General features: G+C 44.7%; 1 protein-coding gene across 2 annotated transcripts in view; it reads left to right on the forward strand.

The window, feature by feature from the left end:
• NHLRC3 (NHL repeat containing 3) overlaps positions 1-21,134 on the forward strand; it is a 72,294-nt gene that overhangs the window by 36,368 nt on the left and 14,792 nt on the right. The window contains exons 4-6 of one of the 2 annotated variants that reach the window (XM_073583264.1): positions 1,486-1,639; positions 5,439-5,663; positions 7,709-7,800. In XM_073583264.1, coding sequence (XP_073439365.1) covers positions 1,486-1,639; positions 5,439-5,663; positions 7,709-7,800 — 471 coding nt within the window. The remainder of the gene's footprint in view (positions 1-1,485; positions 1,640-5,438; positions 5,664-7,708; positions 7,801-21,134) is intronic. The other variant, XM_073583265.1, reaches the window with a different exon arrangement.

Below are 21,134 nucleotides of genomic sequence, written 5' to 3' on the forward strand. Positions count from 1 at the left end.
TAGGAATAAAAAGATCCTGGGAATTGTTTCTGCAAACCTGACTGTGTAAGGTGCAGTATTATTTTGGATTGGACATGCGCTCATGCCTGTGTGCCAGAATTTTTACTTAAATACTGCATCCTTTTAGTGTTCAGGGCCGACCTGTACCACTATTGTCAACATGATTTTATCGTTTATCTATCCCTTTTAATTGTAACTTTCAGCCTAAATAAATTACCTTTTTTTATTCAGATCACCTGTTCAGACTGGATCTTTCCTAGGAAATACAGATTTTACCCATATGTGTGCCCTCGTGGTTTTGCTACCTTTTGTCTGAATCTATGATGTTCACGCAAGGGATAGGCCCCATTTTCCTATCAGGCAGTTTTCTGTTATGTTTCACAATGATTCCAATGGGATATTTCAGTCTCCTCTGGTAGCGGGGTCGTTGAATCATGGATATCTTTGGTCACTTCACGGATCCCATTGACTTTCATGGAGGTGGGTCAGGTACCACTGAGATGTCCATCGCGAATCCAGTGCTAATTTATATGCACGATGAGTGGCTCCTCCAACTCGGATGAAGGTGAAGCCTTAGGGATCAGTCCGATCAGCGTATTTTTAGTCATGTTGTCCATGTGCACCAGTGGTCCATGTAGAAGATTATTGCAGCATGCACTCATACTGTCCATTTTGTAGCCCAGAATAAGGCATGATATAGCTGGCACGCAACTGCATATGGCAAGTTGCAGACGTGACTGGCGCAATTTTAACAACGGCCACCTGAGCCCGGCCCCAGTCTGTCACCGATACCTGCTGGTGACCTCTCTATGGTGCCGAAGTCACAGGTTGTCAGCGACAATTAAAGGGAATATATCCCCTGTATTATTTATATCATCACCCATATTATTTGGAAGAATTAAAACTAGATAGTGGAACATATACTTTTTTTTTTGTTCATTTTATTTTATACTCTGTACATGACCATCCTGCCTGAGCTCCTGTATACAACTGGAAAACAGTAAATAATGGTTAGTGAGCAGTCGGTTTCCTAGGAATATTCCCAACATCCTAATCATGCCCCATGGGTTCTGGTTACGTCCCGCTGTAATTCTTGTTTTTGCCTTGGTGCTGCTCATCTGTGTTCATGCAAGAAGAGCGCATCAGACGCACCTGCGAAATATAGTTTTTGGAGGGGACATGGGCAGTGCTGGATGGGTCATTTTACCATTGTTCCTTGGCAAACGTGCAGAGCCATGGGGTGCAGATATGAGAGGGTGTTGGTTGAACCTGCAGACATGGATGGTCCTGTTTATGGAGGGAAGCGGGCCTGTTTCTGTAATCCTGCACCTCTCTCTCCTCTTAAAAAGGAAGACACCTGACAGAATCCTGTCCACCTTGGATCTTGTAAGGATAGAACATGACACCAGTATATTCTGTAGCCTTATATATAATCACAAAATGACAACATAGTTCCATATTGTCCCATTGTATCTGTCACCCTAGAGAGGGGATAACGTGTCCAAGGTGCTGGTGTTTACGGAGGAAGGATACTTCGAGACCGCCTGGAAGACGAACACTCTTGACATGCCCCATGGTATATTCGCTCTGATTGAGGAGGAGCAGTTGAAGTCCCTCTGGATAACGGATGTAGGGCAAGGTAACGGCACAATTTATTCAATGCATATTTGGGAAAATTACTATTTTTCTGTGTAGAAATCAAAATTATGACTAATAAAATCCATTTTCTCGCGCCCTTGGAGGGATCTTTCTAACATCACAATCGTACATTCATGGATCATTAGAGTTTGTGCTTTGTAGCCAAAATAATTATGTAAGTTTTTACCTCGTTCGTTCTGGTTACACACCCCAGAGCGAGATCCTGCAATAAGATGGTATACGCGTTGTTCTGCCATTCTCATTGCTCAGGGAGAGCATGCGTCAGTCACAAGCTCTTGCTATTTCGAGCATGCTCAAGTGCTAACCGAGTGTCTTAAGCGTGCTCGAATACTATGCTCCAGTCCCCTCGGTTGCATGTCTTGCGGCTGTTTGACAACCACAACACGTGCAGTTGTGGCTGTCGAACAGCCGTGAGATATGGAGGCAAGGCGACTCAAACATATTATTCAAGCACGCCGAAGACAATCTGTTAGCACATGAGCCTGCACTGATAACACGTTATCTGAGCTCGTTCACTCATCACTACTGGTCACAAGTAAATTTAAACCATAAACATACCCCCCCAAGTGTTTAAACACTAGCGCCCCAGCCTCTAAAATCCCCTCCGAGGTCCATCCTCTAAAATACTGAAACTGAGAAGCTAAAAAATATCCCTGAATATGTGGCAGTGTTGGTCTTCCCTCATCTTTAGGTAGCTGTAGCTTTTTCCAATTTAACTCTTCAATAACCATTTTCGAAACCAGGTCTGTAAAGATATTATGCATTTTCCTGAACCAATATTTAGTAATCCATATGGGAGAATTGTGCAGAACATAAAGAATGCAAGGCATAAAGCACAATTTAATGAGGTTTGCTCTATCCAAACCTGATATCGGTAATTTCCCCCAAGCACTAACATTATTTCTCATTTTGTTAATCAAAGGACTCAAATTTAAGAGTGTATATAGTTTTCTACATTGGTGGACAATTAATTTTCCCGAGGGGCCACATGAGAGACCGTGACTGTTGCGGAGGGCCGAACCAATAGGCTGAAATTAATTCTACTCAATATTAACATCGATGTATTATAATCTTATATTATTGATAATTGTATCACTTAATATTAAGCAGAATTAAAGGTATGCTGACATCCCGCTATGTCATTTGAACCTGAGTACAGCCCCTCCATATACATATAATGCATGAGCCCCACACAGCCTTCCTATATATACTGCATGAGGCCCCCACAGCCTCCCTATATACTGCATGAGGCCCACACAGCCTCCCTATATACTGCATGAGCCCCACACAGCCTTCCTGTATACAGCATGAGCCCCACACAGTCTCCCTATATACTGCATGAGGCCCCCACAGCCTCCCCATATATATTACATGTTTCCCCCACAGCCTCCCCATATCCAACATATCACCCCCATAGCCTCCCCATGTTCTGCACGACACCACCATAGGCCTCCCCATGTGCTGCCTGTCACCCCATTGTCTCCCCATGTGCTGCATGTCACCCCATAGGCTCCTCATGTACAGCACGTCACCCCCATAGCCTCCTCATGTGCAGCACGTCACCCCCATAGCCTTCCAATGTGCAGCACGTCACCCCCATAGCCTCCCCATGTGCAGCACGTCACCCCCATAGCCTCCCCATGTGCAGCACGTCACCCCCATAGCCTCCCCATGTGCAGCACGTCACCCCCATAGCCTCCCCATGTGCAGCACGTCACCCCCATAGCCTCCCCATGTGCAGCACGACACCTCCACAGCCTCCCCATGTGCAGCACGACACCCCCATAGCCTCCCCATGTGCAGCACGACACCCCCATAGCCTCCCATTGTGCAGCACGACACCCCCATAGCCTCCCCATGTGCAGCACGACACCTCCACAGCCTCCCCATGTGCAGCACGTCACCCCCATAGCCTCCCCATGTGCAGCACGACACCTCCACAGCCTCCCATTGTGCAGCACGACACCCCCATAGCCTCCCCATGTGCAGCACGACACCTCCACAGCCTCCCATTGTGCAGCACGACACCCCCATAGCCTCCCCATGTGCAGCACGACACCTCCACAGCCTCCCATTGTGCAGCACGACACCCCCATAGCCTCCCCATGTGCAGCACGACACCTCCACAGCCTCCCATTGTGCAGCACGACACCCCCATAGCCTCCCCATGTGCAGCACGACACCTCCACAGCCTCCCCATACCCACCCAAACATCCCATACATATTAAAAAAAAAAAATAAAAGAATAACACATGCTCACCTCGGTCCCGTTCCCCGGGCTCTGCTTCTGCTCCTGTCTCGGTGTCTCTGGTGCTCTGACTCTTCGCAGTACACACATCTGACACGATGAAATGACGTCATCGCGTCTGCTGTTTCGCACGCTGATTGGTGGAGGAAGTGGCCAGAGGCCCCTACTCCACCAACACAGCACAGATGGAGACAGCGAGCGGGCGGATATGTGAGGGCACGGTGTGGCGTGTGAACCTCTGGTTTCCAGCCCCACGGCTGTCTCGGTTTGCAGGCCTGGCTGAGACAGCCAGAGGGCCGGATGTGGGCCGCACTTTGCCCAGGTTGTCTTCTGTCTTCCTGGTAATATGGATACCAAGGTAATTACATTTCTGAGGCACTGGGATATTTGAAAAACCATCCAGAACTAAATTATCGCTATTGTCCAGGGGACGCAGAACAGACTTTGACCAGTTTATCCATAAACCTAAGAATGATCCAAGTTTCTCGATTGTGTCCATTAAGTCCTCCCCTTTTTTTCCCAAGAGCTATAAGTTTTATTTTTCCGTCAATGTAGCCTTATGAGGACTTATTTTTTTGTACGACAATTTGCACTTTGGAATGACACCATTGGTTTTGCCATATGGTGCACTCAAAACCAGGAAAAAAATTCTAATTGCGGTGAAATTGAAGAATAAAAAAAGGGAAAATTCCACAATTGTTTTTTATTTACCATGTTCAATAAATGCTAAAACTGACCTGCGAATATGATTCCCCAGGTCAGTATGAATATGCAGATACCAAACATGTATAGGTTATTTTTTATCTTAGTGGTGAAGAAAAAAATCCAAACTTTGCAAGAAGAAAAACATTTTTGGCCATTTTCCGAGACATGTTGCGGCTCCATTTTTCGTGATCTGGGTGAGGGCTTATTTTTTTGTGCACCGAGCTGATGTTTTTATTGATTTCATTTTGGGGTACAAACGATGGTTTGATCCCCTCTTATTGCATTTAACTGCAAAATAATTTGGCCTTTTTGTGTTTTTTTCTCATTATGCCGTTTACTGATCTTATTAATTTACTTTATATTTTGATAGATTAGATATTTCTGAACGCAAATGCCAAATATGTGTAGTTTTTTTTTAATTGTTTTATTTTGAATGGGCAAAAGGAGAGTGATTTGAACAGTTTTTTTTTAACTGGCTTCAATAGTCCTCTTAGGAGACTTGAAGCAGCAATCATCCGATCGCCTGTGCTATATGTAGTATAAATCATGAACTCCTATGAACACCGGCCATAAACATTTATCTCAAAAGCTACTTAATGGGCTGAATGCTCATTTCCCTCATTAATTCATCGTCAATTAAGCTGGTAAAAGGTCTGGAACAGATTCCAGGTGTGGCATTTGCATTTGGAAGCTGTTGCTGTGAACCCACAACATGCGGTCAAAGGAGCTCTCATTGGAAGAGAAACTGATAATTAGGCTTTCTCACAATTAGTGATAACAGAAGGTTGGGCGGACTTTATATTACATCCTAGTATCTTTTTAATAGCTTTCCTGTCATTACGTTCTTCAGGACCTTATGGACACACTGTAAAACAGTACTCACCATCTGGAGCGCTGCTCAAAACCCTTGGGACACCAGGCATAGCCGGCTCTCGTCTGAGTCCCCTCCAGTTTGATCAGCCTGCAGATATATTCATTAAAGGGGAAGATGAAGTGTATATCGTGGATGGAGATGGAGGAATGAACAACAGGCTTCTCAAGCTGACCGATGGTACGTCTTTACGTTTTATACCACCAAGATCTCTCCGCAGAAGAAATATCTGCTGATCATTAATCCCCTTGCCCTGAGCTGTTGGAGATGGTTGCAGGCTAGAAAAGAGGTAAAGAGATGCAGTCACACTTACACATAAGTCCTCCAAAAGTCTCATGAGACACATAAGCCTACCATGGAGTTAGCAAAACTGTAAATGAGCAGAAGAGCCATGTGTATGAGTAGTACAATAATTACACAACTATTTAGTAATGGACGGGATTATCGTGCTATACATAGGACCGTTCACTTTTATAATATTCAGATCCTATATGGATTACTGCTGGAGCTTTGGCACATGTTTTACACCGAGTTTTAAAGGTCCATTCTTATCTTCTCTCTTTAGGAGCTCACTGCTCCACTAGCTCAAGGCTTGCCAGGGGAGTAGTGCGCTCCTGAAGATTGTGCCTCTGGTCCGTACTGTCAATTCTCCAGTGCTTCAAGCAGAGGCAGCTATACCGCTGTAGCATCCGAGACTTTGAAGCTAAACTGATTTTGCGATCCTGCCAGCTTCAGGGCAACGCTTGCAAGCTCCCATACCAAGGAGCTTGTAAGCGCTGTGCTTTTTGCCTAGTAGTCCAGCCACGACTGATAGACTGCAGTAGTGGCAACACATAGTAAACTGTAGAATTAAAAATCCCCCAGTTCTTGAAAAATTTGTTTTTCTAATGAAGAGTAAATTGCAAAGTTGCTTGCTTTTCTCAAGTTGAAACAACCACTTTAAGCTTTTTTTGACTACATATTTACTTGGTGCAACTTATATTATCCTCCAAGTTGAATTAAAAGATCTTCAAACTTAATTACATATTCATCAGATTAAAATTCACGTGATGATTTTGGAAAACACACGCTGACGCATTTCTGGCGCTAGTTGCTCCCTAAGGCCTCTTTCACATATCCGGTTTTAGTAATCCGGCACGATGCGGCGAAATTTTTAATAACCGGATCCAGCACCGGATCCGGTTTTGTCCCATAAGATTTCATGGTCGCCGCATCGTGCCGGATGGTTATGCGTCGTGTCCGGTTGTTGCCGGACACGGCATAAATTAGCCGTCCGGCAGCTGCAAAAAACGTTCCCTGCAACGTTTTTTGTCAGCGCCGGACCGGCTTTTTCCACAGCGCATGCCCGGACTCTGTGAATGTTAACCCCACAAGTGCCCAGCGAGAGAGAGAGAGATCTCTCTCTGTCACCCGGACACTTGTGAGAGATCTCTCTCGCCGGGCACTTGTGGGGTTAACACTCACAGTGTCTGGGTGAGAGAGAGAGAGATCTCTCTGTGGGGTTAACCCTACAAGTGCCCGGCAAGAGAGAGAAATTCTCTCGCCTGGACACTAAGTGTTAACCCCCCATGTCTCTCTCTCTCCCCTCCCCTCTCCTATCCTCTCCTCTCCTCCCCTCACCTCCCTTTCAGCAGCTGTCTCTCATCGGCTGCCTCTGTCCACCTCCTCCTGCGGCTCCTTTAAGTAATGTCCGAGCCGTATCTCTCGCCGCACACACATCCGGTGTCACAGCTGCAGGCCGGATCCGGCGGCCCGGCTTTTCGCCGCACGCTGCCAGACCCCACACACCGGATGTGTGAAAGTAGCCTTAGTGTGTAGTCTATGACTAAAGGTGCAGCTAGCGCCAGAGTGCTTTTTCCAAAATCATCATGTGGATTTTAATCTGATGAATGTGTAATAAAGTTTGAAGATTTTTTTTTTTTATTATTATTCAACGTGGATGTGCCATTCATCCCTTCCTTTTTTCCCTTTATGTTCTGTCGTTCAGCATTATTGGAATGGCCTCCATCAAGATATAGACAGGTTTTATTTCCTATTTACAGTGGGCAATTCCCTTTCCTTTTCTTAGCTTCCCAGTCTATTTGCCATCTGATCGTAAAAATACTGATTTTGGGGTGTGAGGACAAGATACGATGTGGGCTACATTTCTAGCGTCCCCTGATCTTTTTGATGGGGGTAAATGATGAAACTTGTTCATGTGTTTTGATGATTTCATTTTGTTTAAGATTTCAGCTTGCAATGGATGTTGGGGGGCAACGGAACCAAACCTGGTCAGTTTTACATTCCTCACAGTGTGGTAGTGGATGACGTAGGCCGGGTAAGCGTTTTAATGTTATAATATTCAGCAAATATTCATCTCCTCTGTTTTATGTGTGACATACAATTAGAATAATATCAGTAGAGTGCAGGGGTGGGCAATTAATTTTCCTAAGGGGCCACATGAGAGACATTGACTGTAAAGGGCCAAACCAATAGGCTGAAATTAATTCAGCTCAATATTAATAGTAATATAGAATTATTTAATATTAATTGTATTGCTTAATATTGAGCAGAATTACAAATGCTGATATCCCCCTTATATATCGTATGTGCCCCCTATATACCGTAAGAGCCCACACACAGCCCCTGTATACCGCTTGAGCCCCCACATAGCCTCCCAGATACGGCATGAGGCCCCCCCTGCGTAGCCTCCCAAATACTGCATGAGCCTCCCGCGTAGCCTCCCAGATACGGCATGAGCCTCCTAGATACGGCATGAGCCCCCTGTGTAGCCTCCCAGATATGGCATGAGCCCCCCTTCTTGGCCTCCCAGATACGGCATGAGCCCCCGCGTAGCCTCCCAGATACGGCATGAGCCCCCTTCTTAGCCTCCCAGATACGGCATGAGGCCCCCGCTTAGCCTCCCAGATACGGCATGAGGCCCCCGCTTAGCCTACCAGATATGGCATGAGGCCCCCCCCCGCGTAGCCCCCCCGATACGGCATGAGCCCCCCACATAGCCTCCCAGATACGTCAGAGGCCCCCGCTTAGCCTCCCAGATATGGCATGAGCCCCCACGTAGCCTCCCAGATACATACAAGCATCCTATACACATGAAAAAAAAACACCACCTACTAATCTCACTTCCATTCCCTTGGCGCTCTGCTCCTGTCTCAGATGCAGTGACTCTCCAGTGCACAACCATCTATTTTATTGTATGGAATGGCCAGTAGACTACACTATTCCATATAGTGACATTCAGTGAAAAATGTTTTCTACACAGTATGCTGTTTTGTTTTTTTTAAACAAAGGAATCCGTTGTGCACTGATGGATGTGTAATATCTGTGATGGTTCTGTCTCTGCTGCGGTTGCTGGGTGGCGCAGCATGTTTATTGTGGGTGCTGCTTGACAGCAACAGTCCTGCTTTATTATTCGATCATTGGCACTAGATTGTCTGGTTTTAATCACTCCTTTCTGCCTTCTAGTTAAACCCCTGTGCCTCTGACTTTCACTGCAAGTCAGTGAGTTCTGCTTACCTGGCTTGTAGCTCTAGTCCTTGCTCTTATGTTGGCTTTCTGATTTTTTCCTTTCTCTGACCTTGGATTGTATTTTGGCTATCTGCTGGCTTTTTGATTTTGTCCCTGACTCGACCTCTTGGCACTTGCCCCATTTGACCACCCTTCTTGCCTTCAGCTTGCTCCACCGGTCAGCAGCTGACCTTATGGCCACAGCCCAGCAGGGCCGGATTTAAGAGGTGGGTGGCCCGGGGCCCATTTTGGAGGGAGGCCCATTTTTCAAGGTGTTGCAATATGTAATGCAAAAACACAAAATGAAACGAAGCAAGTTTATTTACAAAAATCATTTACGCAGACTAATTCAGGTAAAATCATTCATTTTGTACAATCCAGGCACTTTCCTTGATTTTCGTGCTGCAAAATCACTACTGATGTCACTAAAGTCCAATTCATGCAGTATATCTGACTCGCTGCTCATAATAGCCAAATTTACAAGTCGTTCCTGCTTCATGGATGTCCTTAATCGGTTTTCAACTAATTTGAGTTTTGAGAAGGAACGCTCTCCACTGCAGTTTGTTACCATCAAACTTAGATATATCCTTAGAGCTATCTCAATATTTGGGTAAGTGTACTGCACACGCTTTTCCATGATAAGCTTGTACATGAAAAGTTTAGTGCTGATATCTTTTGGCTCCTCGTCTGTGAATAAATTGGCAAATGTTACAAACTGACAGTTCCTTGATAAATGTAATGTCCAAGTCATCTGAATAAGACCTGACGAGTTGCTCTGCTGTGGCCTTAAGCTCGTCTGAAGACAGTTCTTTCAGATGGCTAAAAAAGCTAAATTTTGTATGATATATCTTTTTATGCTTGAAGACGTTGATCAAGAGAAGCGATAAACTGATCAATGATAGGCAAGAAAGTTTCTGTTCTGTATTTTTCAGAGGGGCTGAGTTGTACTTCTTCCGTATGGCAATAATCCAATGGACTGAGACAGACATTTCGGCGCCTGTGTCGAGTTATCGCCTGAATATACTCAGATGAACCAGACAGCTCTTCGCCTTGCTTCTCATAAATTTTGAAGGAGTCACGCTTTGATGCAACATAGTTTTTTTAAGCTGGTTAGTGACGCCACAGCAGTGTTTAGATCGAATTTTGCGTGTTGTAGATTTTTACTAGTAGCATCTGTTCTTTGCAGGATATCATTCCAGAAGGTGGTGTTAATACCAATTTCAAGCTGATTCATTTGTCTTAACAGTCCTTCTGCTTCACACCGTACACAGCTTTTTTTCTTCAAAGTCATCAGCAATCTGTTTAAGTACATCTTTAGTCTGCTGATAGTCATGCTTTAAGGGCCTTAGTAGCATCAGCTCTGCAGGACCAACGCATTGTTGTACACGTTTGAGAGTCAGTGCTGTTGCTGAGTCAATATTTTTCAAAGTCTCAGTCAGGAGCTGATGCCGATGCATTGAAATTGTGAAGAAGAGGAACAGCTTTTCAAGGGAAGTAAAAAAAAAAATGTACAGTACTCGAGCAGCTTTCTACAGCATTTTTATCAAGCAGATTTAAAGAGTGTGCCGTACAAGGAATCCAGGATGCAAGATTGTTCTTCTCTCTCACTTTGGTTTGCACGCCGTTGTATTTGTTGTTCATTGCAGATGCATTGTCATAAATGCGACCGCGGCAATATCCCAGGTCTAGGTCATGTCTCTTCAAAAATTCCAACAAGGCATTGAACATGTCTTGAGCGCCAAGGCCTTTGTTTGCCATGAATGTTACAAAGCGTTCCACAGCGCCATCTTTCTCCATATACCTCAATACAAGGGTTAGTTGGTCAACGTAAGCTGCATCAGGTGTGGAGTCCAAAGAGATGGAGTAGTATTTTGATTTGTTAACTCGAGAAATAGTTTCTCTGAGGACTTGTTCACCCATTACATTGATATTTTCTTCCATAATTGTAGATGACAGGTAGTCTGTATGACCCTTGCCGTGATTGGCTTGATTTTTGATATGCTGTGCAAGAAAGTTGTCGTACTGGGCGATGACTTCAAGAATGCCCAGAAAGTTTACATTTCTAGGTGATCCAAGCAATTCGTTATCTCCTCTAAATGCTAAGCCACGCTCGGCAATAAACTGAATAACATTTACTACTCGTTTCAATACTGACCTCCAATAATGCTCCTGAGCCTCGACCTGTTGTGTTAGCTCCGTATCAATTCGCCCAATCGCTTTTAACCTCATATTGAAAGCAATTGTAGAGTTCAGATGTTCTGCTTACTGCTCATTACTTTTTATACGGTCTTGTGAATGTTTCCAATCACAGAATCCATTAGACCAGGGTTCCCCAACTCCAGTCCTCAAGGCCCACCAACAGATCATGTTTTCAGGATTTCCTTTGTATTGCACAGGTGAAGCAATTATCATCTGAGCAATACTAAGGAAATCCTGAAAACATGAAAACATCTGTTGGTGGGCCTTGAGGACTGGAGTTGGGGAACCGTGCATTAGACGAAAGCTGAGAAGACTCAGATGCTGTAATAAAGCACATCAATCTGCACGTAAAGCAGTAAATGCGTCCTTTAGAGGAAGAGAAGCATAAACAATTCCTTGTTATGACTTCTCTATTATGATTTTGACGACGGAAAAGCCCAAGTGTGCACATTCTTGGAATACTGCTGTCCTTTTGCAGTCCTTTCTAGGTTGCTGAACCGAGTGTGCAATGAACAAACTTTCATCACAGTGGTGGATTGTTGATACACCCCTTTTCAGCCAGTAATCTCGCATCTGTTCCAAAATAATGGATGGCCAAAGTCCAAAGTCATCGCCCCCTGGTGGGCCCTAAACTTCACCTCCTCCATAAGATGTGCCACTATCAGTCTCCTTTTCTTTGTGTTCTTCAGTTGTACACGTTACTACTTCAGCCTTTTCTTTGCCAGGATCAACAAGCATTTCCACTGAAGCATTGTCAGGTTGATCAAATTCTACAAGGTCATTAATCCTTTCCCGACACTTGCCTTGAATGAACAGTGAAGAACTCGTCCAATTTTCTTGTCTTCGCTATCTCTTCTGTTGATTTCATTGTTGCTTCTTTTGCCTTACGTCTTTTAGAAGCCCCAGACTCCCAAATTCTTGTGCGATGTCTGTGCCTATCTCCTTCACGATTGTCCATGATGGTAATCTAAAAATAACAAAATGACCTTGTCAAACCTTGAAGTCCTGAAAGGGAATTAAAGATTAAGATATGTACATATGTACAGTATGTATGTATATTGTAGAAATTTGGGCTGTCTATATCAAAGACTGCTGCTGGGCTCTATATGTCAGAGGCTGCTGCTGGGCTGTATATGTATGAGAGGCTTCCGCTGGGCTGTATATACATGAGGGGCTGTATATAGAGTAGAGGCTGAGGGGCTGTATAAACTGTATACACAGCACTATACTGTAAACAGGTCCACACTATATACATACAGTATACACAGACACACTGCAATCCAGAATATAGTGTGGACCTGTATATACAGTATGGTACTGTGTAGGACAGGAGCTGCAAGAAAGATACACAGACAGACACACACACACAGACAGAGATCATACTCGCCCACCGCGACACTGTGAAGACTGAACCACTTCACTCTGGATCTTCAGTGACTGAAGATCCAGAGGAGTGAAGTCCTGCCGAGCTCCGCGGTGGAGAATCCTCTTCTCGCGCCGACTCCGTGGCTGTGCCTCCTTCCTCGAAGGTAGCTGAACTGAACAAACTATCATCTGATCTAATCCGAGGGTCAGGGAGCGATATAGCTGAATAGGTAGCGCGGCGCGCCTAGAAGCTTCTGTTGGGATCGGAGGAGGCTGCGGCATGCCATAAGCTAAGCATTAGGTACAGGTACTACGGAAGTCTGGCTAGCCAGGTCAGTGGATGCTGACGCAGGTGCCATGACTCTGCCGCTCTGCGCCAGCCACTGAGATGTAGGACCGAAGCCAGGTCTCTACACTTTCAATAGTTTCTCTTTTGTTAAATGTTCCTTATCATTAGAAATGGTTCACGGCAAAGAGAGATGTGTATTTTACATGTTTTGAGATATTTATTCCTATATTGGTGGGAGGCCCCCGCTTGGTGGGTGGCCCAGGGCCCGGGCCCCTTGGGCCCCCCCTAAATCCAGGCCTGCAGCCCAGGGGTCCCTGGGTAAGTCCTGATCTCTAAACTGGAAATAAAGGGTGGAGGCTGGGGCGACCCCAGGGATCTGGTAAACGGAGTTTCTTGCACTAAGCCTATCTGTGGAAGGGTCTTTTAACAGCTGGCTGGCTTCCATGAACAGTGCCACCGTGAAGGTATGCCATTATATGGTTTCTAATATTGACTTGAATGAAACGTGCGGTATATGTTTGAACATTTCCAGTGTATTAAACATAAAAAAAAAACTCTTGCCAAATACCCGCTCACTCTGCAACCTTGAGTTCAGTAAGGGTATGTTCACACAATTTTTTGTTTTTTTTCAGGCAGGCAAAAACATTTTTTTTCAAGTGGAAACTGCTTCAGGAAACACCAGCATTTTATTTATTTATTTATTTATTTAGTATCCTGAAGTATTTTTGTTAGTGTTCTGTTAATGTCATAGACGTTCTTTTAGGTGATTTTTGGATGTTTTTTTTAAATACATTAAGCAATAATAAAACTTTTAGGGTTTTTTTTTGTTTTTGATTTTTTTTTATATTTTTTTAGGTGAAAACACTTAGAAAACGCTTAAAAAGATGCCCAAGTGTCTTCCGGGCACTTTCTTTTTCTTAGGTTTCCAATTGATTTCTGTTACACAGTATGGAGCGGCTTCATAGACAGGGGCTGGCTGGCAAATTTTAGCCTGGGGGGCAAGCACACAGCAGTGGCCCACGAGTAGTTGCCCATCCTTAAAGGGGTTGTCGGATCGTAAGCTACATGTCTCTTCAAAAATTCCAACAAGGCATTGAACATGTCTTGAGCGCCAAGGCCTTTGTTTGCCATGAATGTTACAAAGCGTTCCACAGCGCCATCTTTCTCCATATACCTCAATACAAGGGTTAGTTGGTCAACGTAAGCTGCATCAGGTGTGGAGTCCAAAGAGATGGAGTAGTATTTTGATTTGTTAACTCGAGAAATAGTTTCTCTGAGGACTTGTTCACCCATTACATTGATATTTTCTTCCATAATTGTAGATGACAGGTAGTCTGTATGACCCTTGCCGTGATTGGCTTGATTTTTGATATGCTGTGCAAGAAAGTTGTCGTACTGGGCGATGACTTCAAGAATGCCCAGAAAGTTTACATTTCTAGGTGATCCAAGCAATTCGTTATCTCCTCTAAATGCTAAGCCACGCTCGGCAATAAACTGAATAACATTTACTACTGGCTGGCTGGCTTCCATGAACAGTGCCACCGTGAAGGTATGCCATTATATGGTTTCTAATATTGACTTGAATGAAACGTGCGGTATATGTTTGAACATTTCCAGTGTATTAAACATAAAAAAAAAACTCTTGCCAAATACCCGCTCACTCTGCAACCTTGAGTTCAGTAAGGGTATGTTCACACAATTTTTTGTTTTTTTTCAGGCAGGCAAAAACATTTTTTTTCAAGTGGAAACTGCTTCAGGAAACACCAGCATTTTATTTATTTATTTATTTATTTAGTATCCTGAAGTATTTTTGTTAGTGTTCTGTTAATGTCATAGACGTTCTTTTAGGTGATTTTTGGATGTTTTTTTTAAATACATTAAGCAATAATAAAACTTTTAGGGTTTTTTTTTGTTTTTGATTTTTTTTTATATTTTTTTAGGTGAAAACACTTAGAAAACGCTTAAAAAGATGCCCAAGTGTCTTCCGGGCACTTTCTTTTTCTTAGGTTTCCAATTGATTTCTGTTACACAGTATGGAGCGGCTTCATAGACAGGGGCTGGCTGGCAAATTTTAGCCTGGGGGGCAAGCACACAGCAGTGGCCCACGAGTAGTTGCCCATCCTTAAAGGGGTTGTCGGATCGTAAGCTACATGTCTACATTTATTACGTGTGAATCCTCACATCATGCGCACCATGTGTTGTGATGATAGTCTGGTGCCGGTGCCGGGAACAGGTGGTCTTGTGACCACAAGCATGCGATATATACAGTGGGTTCGGAAAGTATTCAGACCCCTTCAAATTTTTCACTCTTTGTTTCAATGCAGCTATTTGGTAAATTCAAAAAAGTTTATTTTTTTCTCATGAATGTACACTCTGCACCCCATCTTCACTGAAAAAAAAACAGAAATGTACAAATTTTTGCTAATTTATTCAAAAAGAAAAAATGAAATATCACATGGTCATAAGTATTCAGACCCTTTGCTCAGACACTCCTATGGTAAGTCACATGCTGTCCATTTCCTTGTGATCCTCCTTGAGATGGTTCTACTCCTTCATTGGAGTCCAGCTGTGTGTATTTAAACTGATAGGACTTGATTTGTAAAGGTGCACACCTGCCTATATAAGAGCTCACAGTGCATGTCACACCAAATGAGAATCATGAGGTCAAAGGAACTGGACAAGGAGCTCAGAGACAATTGTGGCAAGGCACACATCTGGCCAAGGTTACAAAAGAATTTCTGCTGTACTCAAGGTTAATAAGAGCACAGTGGCCTCCATAATCCTTAAATGGAAGAAGTTTGGGACCACCAGAAGTCTTCCTAGACCTGGCCGTCCAGCCAAACTGAGCAATCATGGGAGAAGAACTTTGGTGAGAGAGGTAAAGAAGAACCCCAAGATCACTGTGGTTGAGCTCCACAGATGCAGTAGGAGATGGGAGAAAGTTCCACAAAGTCAAATATCACTGCAGCCCTCCACCAGTCGGGCCTTTATGGCAGAGTGGCCAGACGGAAGCCTCTCCTCAGTGGCAGACATATGAATGCCCGCATAGAGTTTGCTAAGAAACACATGAAAGACTCCCGGACTATAAGAAATAAGATTCTCTGGTCTGATGACACGAAGATAGAACTTTTTGGTGATAATTCTAAGCGGTATGTGTGGAGAAAACCAGGCACTGCTCATCACCTACCCAATACAATCCCAACAGTGAAACATGGTGGTGGCATCATTATGCTATGGGTAGAGTTGAGCGATACCGTCCGATACTTCAAAGTATCGGATCGGAATGGATCGGCCGATCTTAAAAAAAAAAGTATCGGTATCGCCGATTCCGATACCGGAAGTCCCATTCAAGTCTATGGGACTTCCGGTATCGGAATAAGAAAAACCCTGTTTTTGCCTTGTACAGCCTCTCTGGGGTCTGTACGGGCCTTTCGGGGGGCTGTGCCGGCCTGCCAGGGGGTCTGTGCAGGCTCCGGTGGTCTGTGCCGGCCTGCCAGGGGGCTGTGCCGGCCTGCCGGTGGTCTGTGCAGGCTCCGGTGGGCTGTGCCGGCCTGCCGGGGGGCTGTGCCGGCCTGCCGGTGGTCTGTGCAGGCTCCGGTGGGCTGTGCCGGCCTGCCGAGGGGCTGTGCCGGCCTGCCGGTGGTCTGTGCAGGCTTCGGGGGTCTGTGCAGGCATTGTCCAATGGGACTACAAGTCCCATCGGGCGATGCCTGCTACCATGACAGTGATTGACACATTAGCCAATGATGGGACAGTAGTAGTCCCATCATCCGGCTAATGTGTTGAATGTAAAAAAAAAAAAAAATTACATGCTACATACATACAACATGCATACTACATACATGCTACATTCATACTACATACTACATACATGCTACATTCATACTACATATATACTACATGCAACATACATACTACATATATACTACATGCAACATACATACTACATATATACTACATGCATACTACATATATACAACATGCAACATACATACTACATATATACTACATGCATGCAAAAAGTGGCGGAGGAATACAGTGCGGAAGGATACCTACCTTCCGTCATTGGATTCCTGCAGCCCGTAGAGAACGGCAGCATCAGCTGATGCTGCAGTTCTCTACCCAAGATCGTCGTGGGACACACTCGTGGACTGCTTCGGATCGTGGGTGAGTATTTTTGTGGTTTGTTATGTTAATATTTATACAGTAAAAGACAATGGCTTCGGGGAAAAATGTGACAAGTATTGGTAAGTATGTTACTCTATGTTATATGTACTGTATGTCTATGTATGTATTGTATGAATGTATTGTATGTAGTATGTATGTAGTATATATGTGGTATGTATGTAGCATGTAGTATGTATGTAGTATGTATGTAGCATGCATGTAGCATGCAGTATGTATGTAGCATGCATGTAGTATGTATGTAGTATGTCTGTAGCATGTAGTATGTATGTAGCATGCATGTAGTATGTATGTAGCATGTAGTATGTATGTAGCATGTAGTATGTATGTAGCATGTAGTATGTATGTAGTATGTATGTGGTATGTATGTAGCATGTAGTATGTATGTAGCATGCATGTAGTATATATGTGTTATGTATGTAGCATGCATGTAGTATGTATGTGGTATGTATGTAGCATGCATGTAGTATGTATGTAGTATATATGTGGTATGTATGTAGTATGTATGTAGTATGTATGTAGCATGCAGTATGTATGTAGCATGTATGTAGTATGTATGTAGTATGTATGTAGCATGTAGTATGTATGTAGCATGCATGTAGTATATATGTAGTATGTATGTAGCATGTAGTATGTATGTAGCATGCATGTAGTATATATGTAGTATGTATGTAGCATGTAGTATGTATGTAGCATGCATGTAGTATGTATGTAGTATGTATGTAGCATGTAGTATGTATGTAGCATGCATGTAGTATATATGTAGTATGTATGTAGCATGTAGTATGTATGTAGCATGTAGTATGTATGTAGCATGCATGTAGTATGTATGTATGTAGTATATATGTAGTATGTATGTAGCATGCATGTAGTATGTATGTAGTATGTATGTAGCATGCATGTAGTATGTAGGTAGTATATATTTGGTATGTAGTATGTATGTAGTATGTATGTGGTATGTATGTGGCATGTATGTAGTATGTATGTAGTATATATGTGGTATGTATGTATTATGTATGTAGTATGTATGTAGCATGCAGTATGTATGTATGTAGCATGCATGTAGTATATATGTAGTATGTATGTAGCATGTATGTATGTAGCATGCATGTAGTATATATGTAGTATGTATGTAGCATGTAGTATGTATGTAGCATGCATGTAGTATGTATGTAGTATTTTTTTTTTTTTTTTTAACATTTAACACATTAGCCGGATGATGGGACTACTACTGTCCCATCATTGGCTAATGTGTCAATCACTGTCATGGTAGCAGGCATCGCCAGATGGGACTTATAGTCCCATCGGACGATGCTTGCACAGACCCCCGGACATCAGCACAGCCCCCCGGCAGGCCGGTACAGACCCCCACAGGGTGCACAGACCACCGGCAGGCCGGCACAGCCCCCCGGCAGGCCGGTACAGACCCCCACAGGGTGCACAGACCACCGGCAGGCCGGCACAGCCCCCCGGCAGGCCGGTACAGACCCCGGGCAGTCCACACAGCCCCCCGGCAGGCACCCCCGGAAGGCCCGAAATGACGGCGCATCATGATGCGCACACACCGCGCATCATGATGACGTCATTTCGGCTGTCAATCAACTTTGAACTTCCGATTCCGATGCCGACTTCCGATATTGAAAAAATATCGGAAGTCGGTATCGGAATTCCGATACAGCAAGTATCGGCCGATACCCGATACTTGCGGTATCGGAATGCTCAACACTAGCTATGGGGTGTTTTTCAGCTGCAGGGGCAGGACGACTGGTTGCAATTGAAGGAAACATGAATGCGGCCGAGTACAGAGATATCCTAGATGAAAACCTCTTCCAGAGTGCTCTGGTCCTCAGACTTAGGCCGGGGTCACACTTGCAACCAGAATGCGAGAAACTTGCGCGAGTCTCTCACCTCAATATCTGGCACTGCCGCCGGCACTCGGGACCGGAGTGTGCGGCTGCAAGTATTCCTATGCAGTTTGAACGCTCCGGTCCCGAATGCCGGCAGCAGTCCTGGTATTGAAGCGAGAGACTCACGCAAGTTTCTCACATTGCAGTTGCAAGTGTGACCCCGACCTTAGCCAAAAGGTTCACCTTCCAACAAGACATTGACCCTAAGCACACAACTAAAATAACAAAGGAGTGGCTTTGGAACAACTCTGTGACCATTCTTGACTGGCTCAGCCAGAGCCCTGACCTAAACCCAATTGAGCATCTCTGGAGAGACCTGAAAATGGCTGTCCACCAACGTTCACCATCCAACCTGACAGAACTAGAGAGGATCTGCAAGGAAGAATCCAGGGGTGAAAAACTTGTTGCATCATTCCCAAGAAGACTCATGGCTGTACTAGCTCAAAAGGTGCGTCTACTCAATACTGAGCAAAGGGGCTGAATACTTATGACCAGGTGATATTTCAGTTTTTCTGTTTTAATAAATTTTCAAAAATTTCCACATTTCTGTTTTTTCAGTCAAGGTGGGATGCAGAGTGTACATTAATGAGACAAAAAATGAACTTTTTTTGTATTTACCAAATTGCTGCAATGAAACAATGTGAAAAATTTAAAGGGGTCTGAAGACTTTCCATACCCACTGTATATTCGCAGCCACATTCCGACTAGACTGTTTCTGGCCTTGCTCAATACAGTTGCATTAGGCCGTGCAAGTCTAGTCGGCATGTGACCGCATGTATGCAAATCACAAACTTGCAGTCACACACCCGCCGAATAATACAAACACAGCCCCACTGTATAATGATACACACACACCACAGTCCTTGAATCTACTCTAGCAGTAAAACACTTGGCCCAATACTCCCTTCCCTCCTCTCTTGTCAGGCCATGTAATCTTCATTTCCTATGTGAATCACTGCTCACCATTCCCACCGTCCACCACCCATACAGCACCTCCATAATAGCACCATACAGTCCCTCCATAACATCACCATGCAGTCCCTCCATACCAGCACAATACGGTCCCTCCATACCAGCACCATACAGTCCCTCCATACCAGCACCATCCGGTCCCTCCATAACACCACCATACGGTCCCTCCAAAACACCAACATACGGTCCCTCCATTACTCCACCATACGGTCCCGCCATACCAGCACCATACGGTTTCTCCATACCAGCACCATACGGTCCCTCCATACCAGCACCATACGGTCCCTCCATACCAGCACCATACGGTCCCTCCATACCAGCACCATCCGGTCCCTCCATAACACCACCATACGGTCCCTCCAAAACACCAACATACGGTCCCTCCATTACTCCACCATACGGTCCCGCCATACCAGCACCATACGGTCCCTCCATACCAACACCATACGGTCCCTCCATACCAGCACCATATGGTCCCTCCATACCAGCACCATACGGTCCCTCCATACCAGCACCATACGGTCCCTCCATACCAGCACCATATGGTCCCTCCATACCAGCACCATACGGTCTCTCCATACCAGCACCATATGGTCCCTCCATACCATCACCATACGGTCCCTCCATTACATCACCATACAGTCCCTCCATACCAGCACCATACAGTTCCTCGATAACACCTTTTCCACCACACAGTTTCTCAACAGAACAGTACACTGCCTCACTAAGACCAATGAACAATGCTTTACTAATACCACCATAATGTGCCTCAGCAAAACCAATACAATGTCTGAACAGTACCACACATATCCACACATGTCCATATGAACACGCACAATCATACAGTTTATTTTATATCTATAACGCTGGGAGCGTCACTCTGTCTTAAGCCTTTATAGACTGCGCAAGCGCAACCTGCCTGCGCAGTCTGGCTCCAGACAGAAGGAGGCATCCAGCGGTTACAAGTAAGAGGAGTGTGTATGGCGCAGGAGATGGCGGTACGCGTAGACACTGAATGCATACTGCGATCTCCGGCACCATACTTACCTGACCGGGAGGAGCGTTGCCGCGGCGCTTCTCTTCTCGCTGGAGACCGAGGCGTCGGAATCCTGCATGCGCATAGCGCTATCCGGCGCCATTTTACTGAAGACGCATTTACAGTGTCTTCAGCAATATGGCGCCGGACAGCACGGTATGGGCATGCGCGTGCTCCGGCACCACACTCCT

This window comes from Dendrobates tinctorius, unplaced genomic scaffold (assembly GCF_039654945.1).
Source record: "Dendrobates tinctorius isolate UK_male_01 unplaced genomic scaffold, ASM3965494v1 ptg000075l, whole genome shotgun sequence".
Taxonomy (NCBI): domain Eukaryota; kingdom Metazoa; phylum Chordata; class Amphibia; order Anura; family Dendrobatidae; genus Dendrobates; species Dendrobates tinctorius.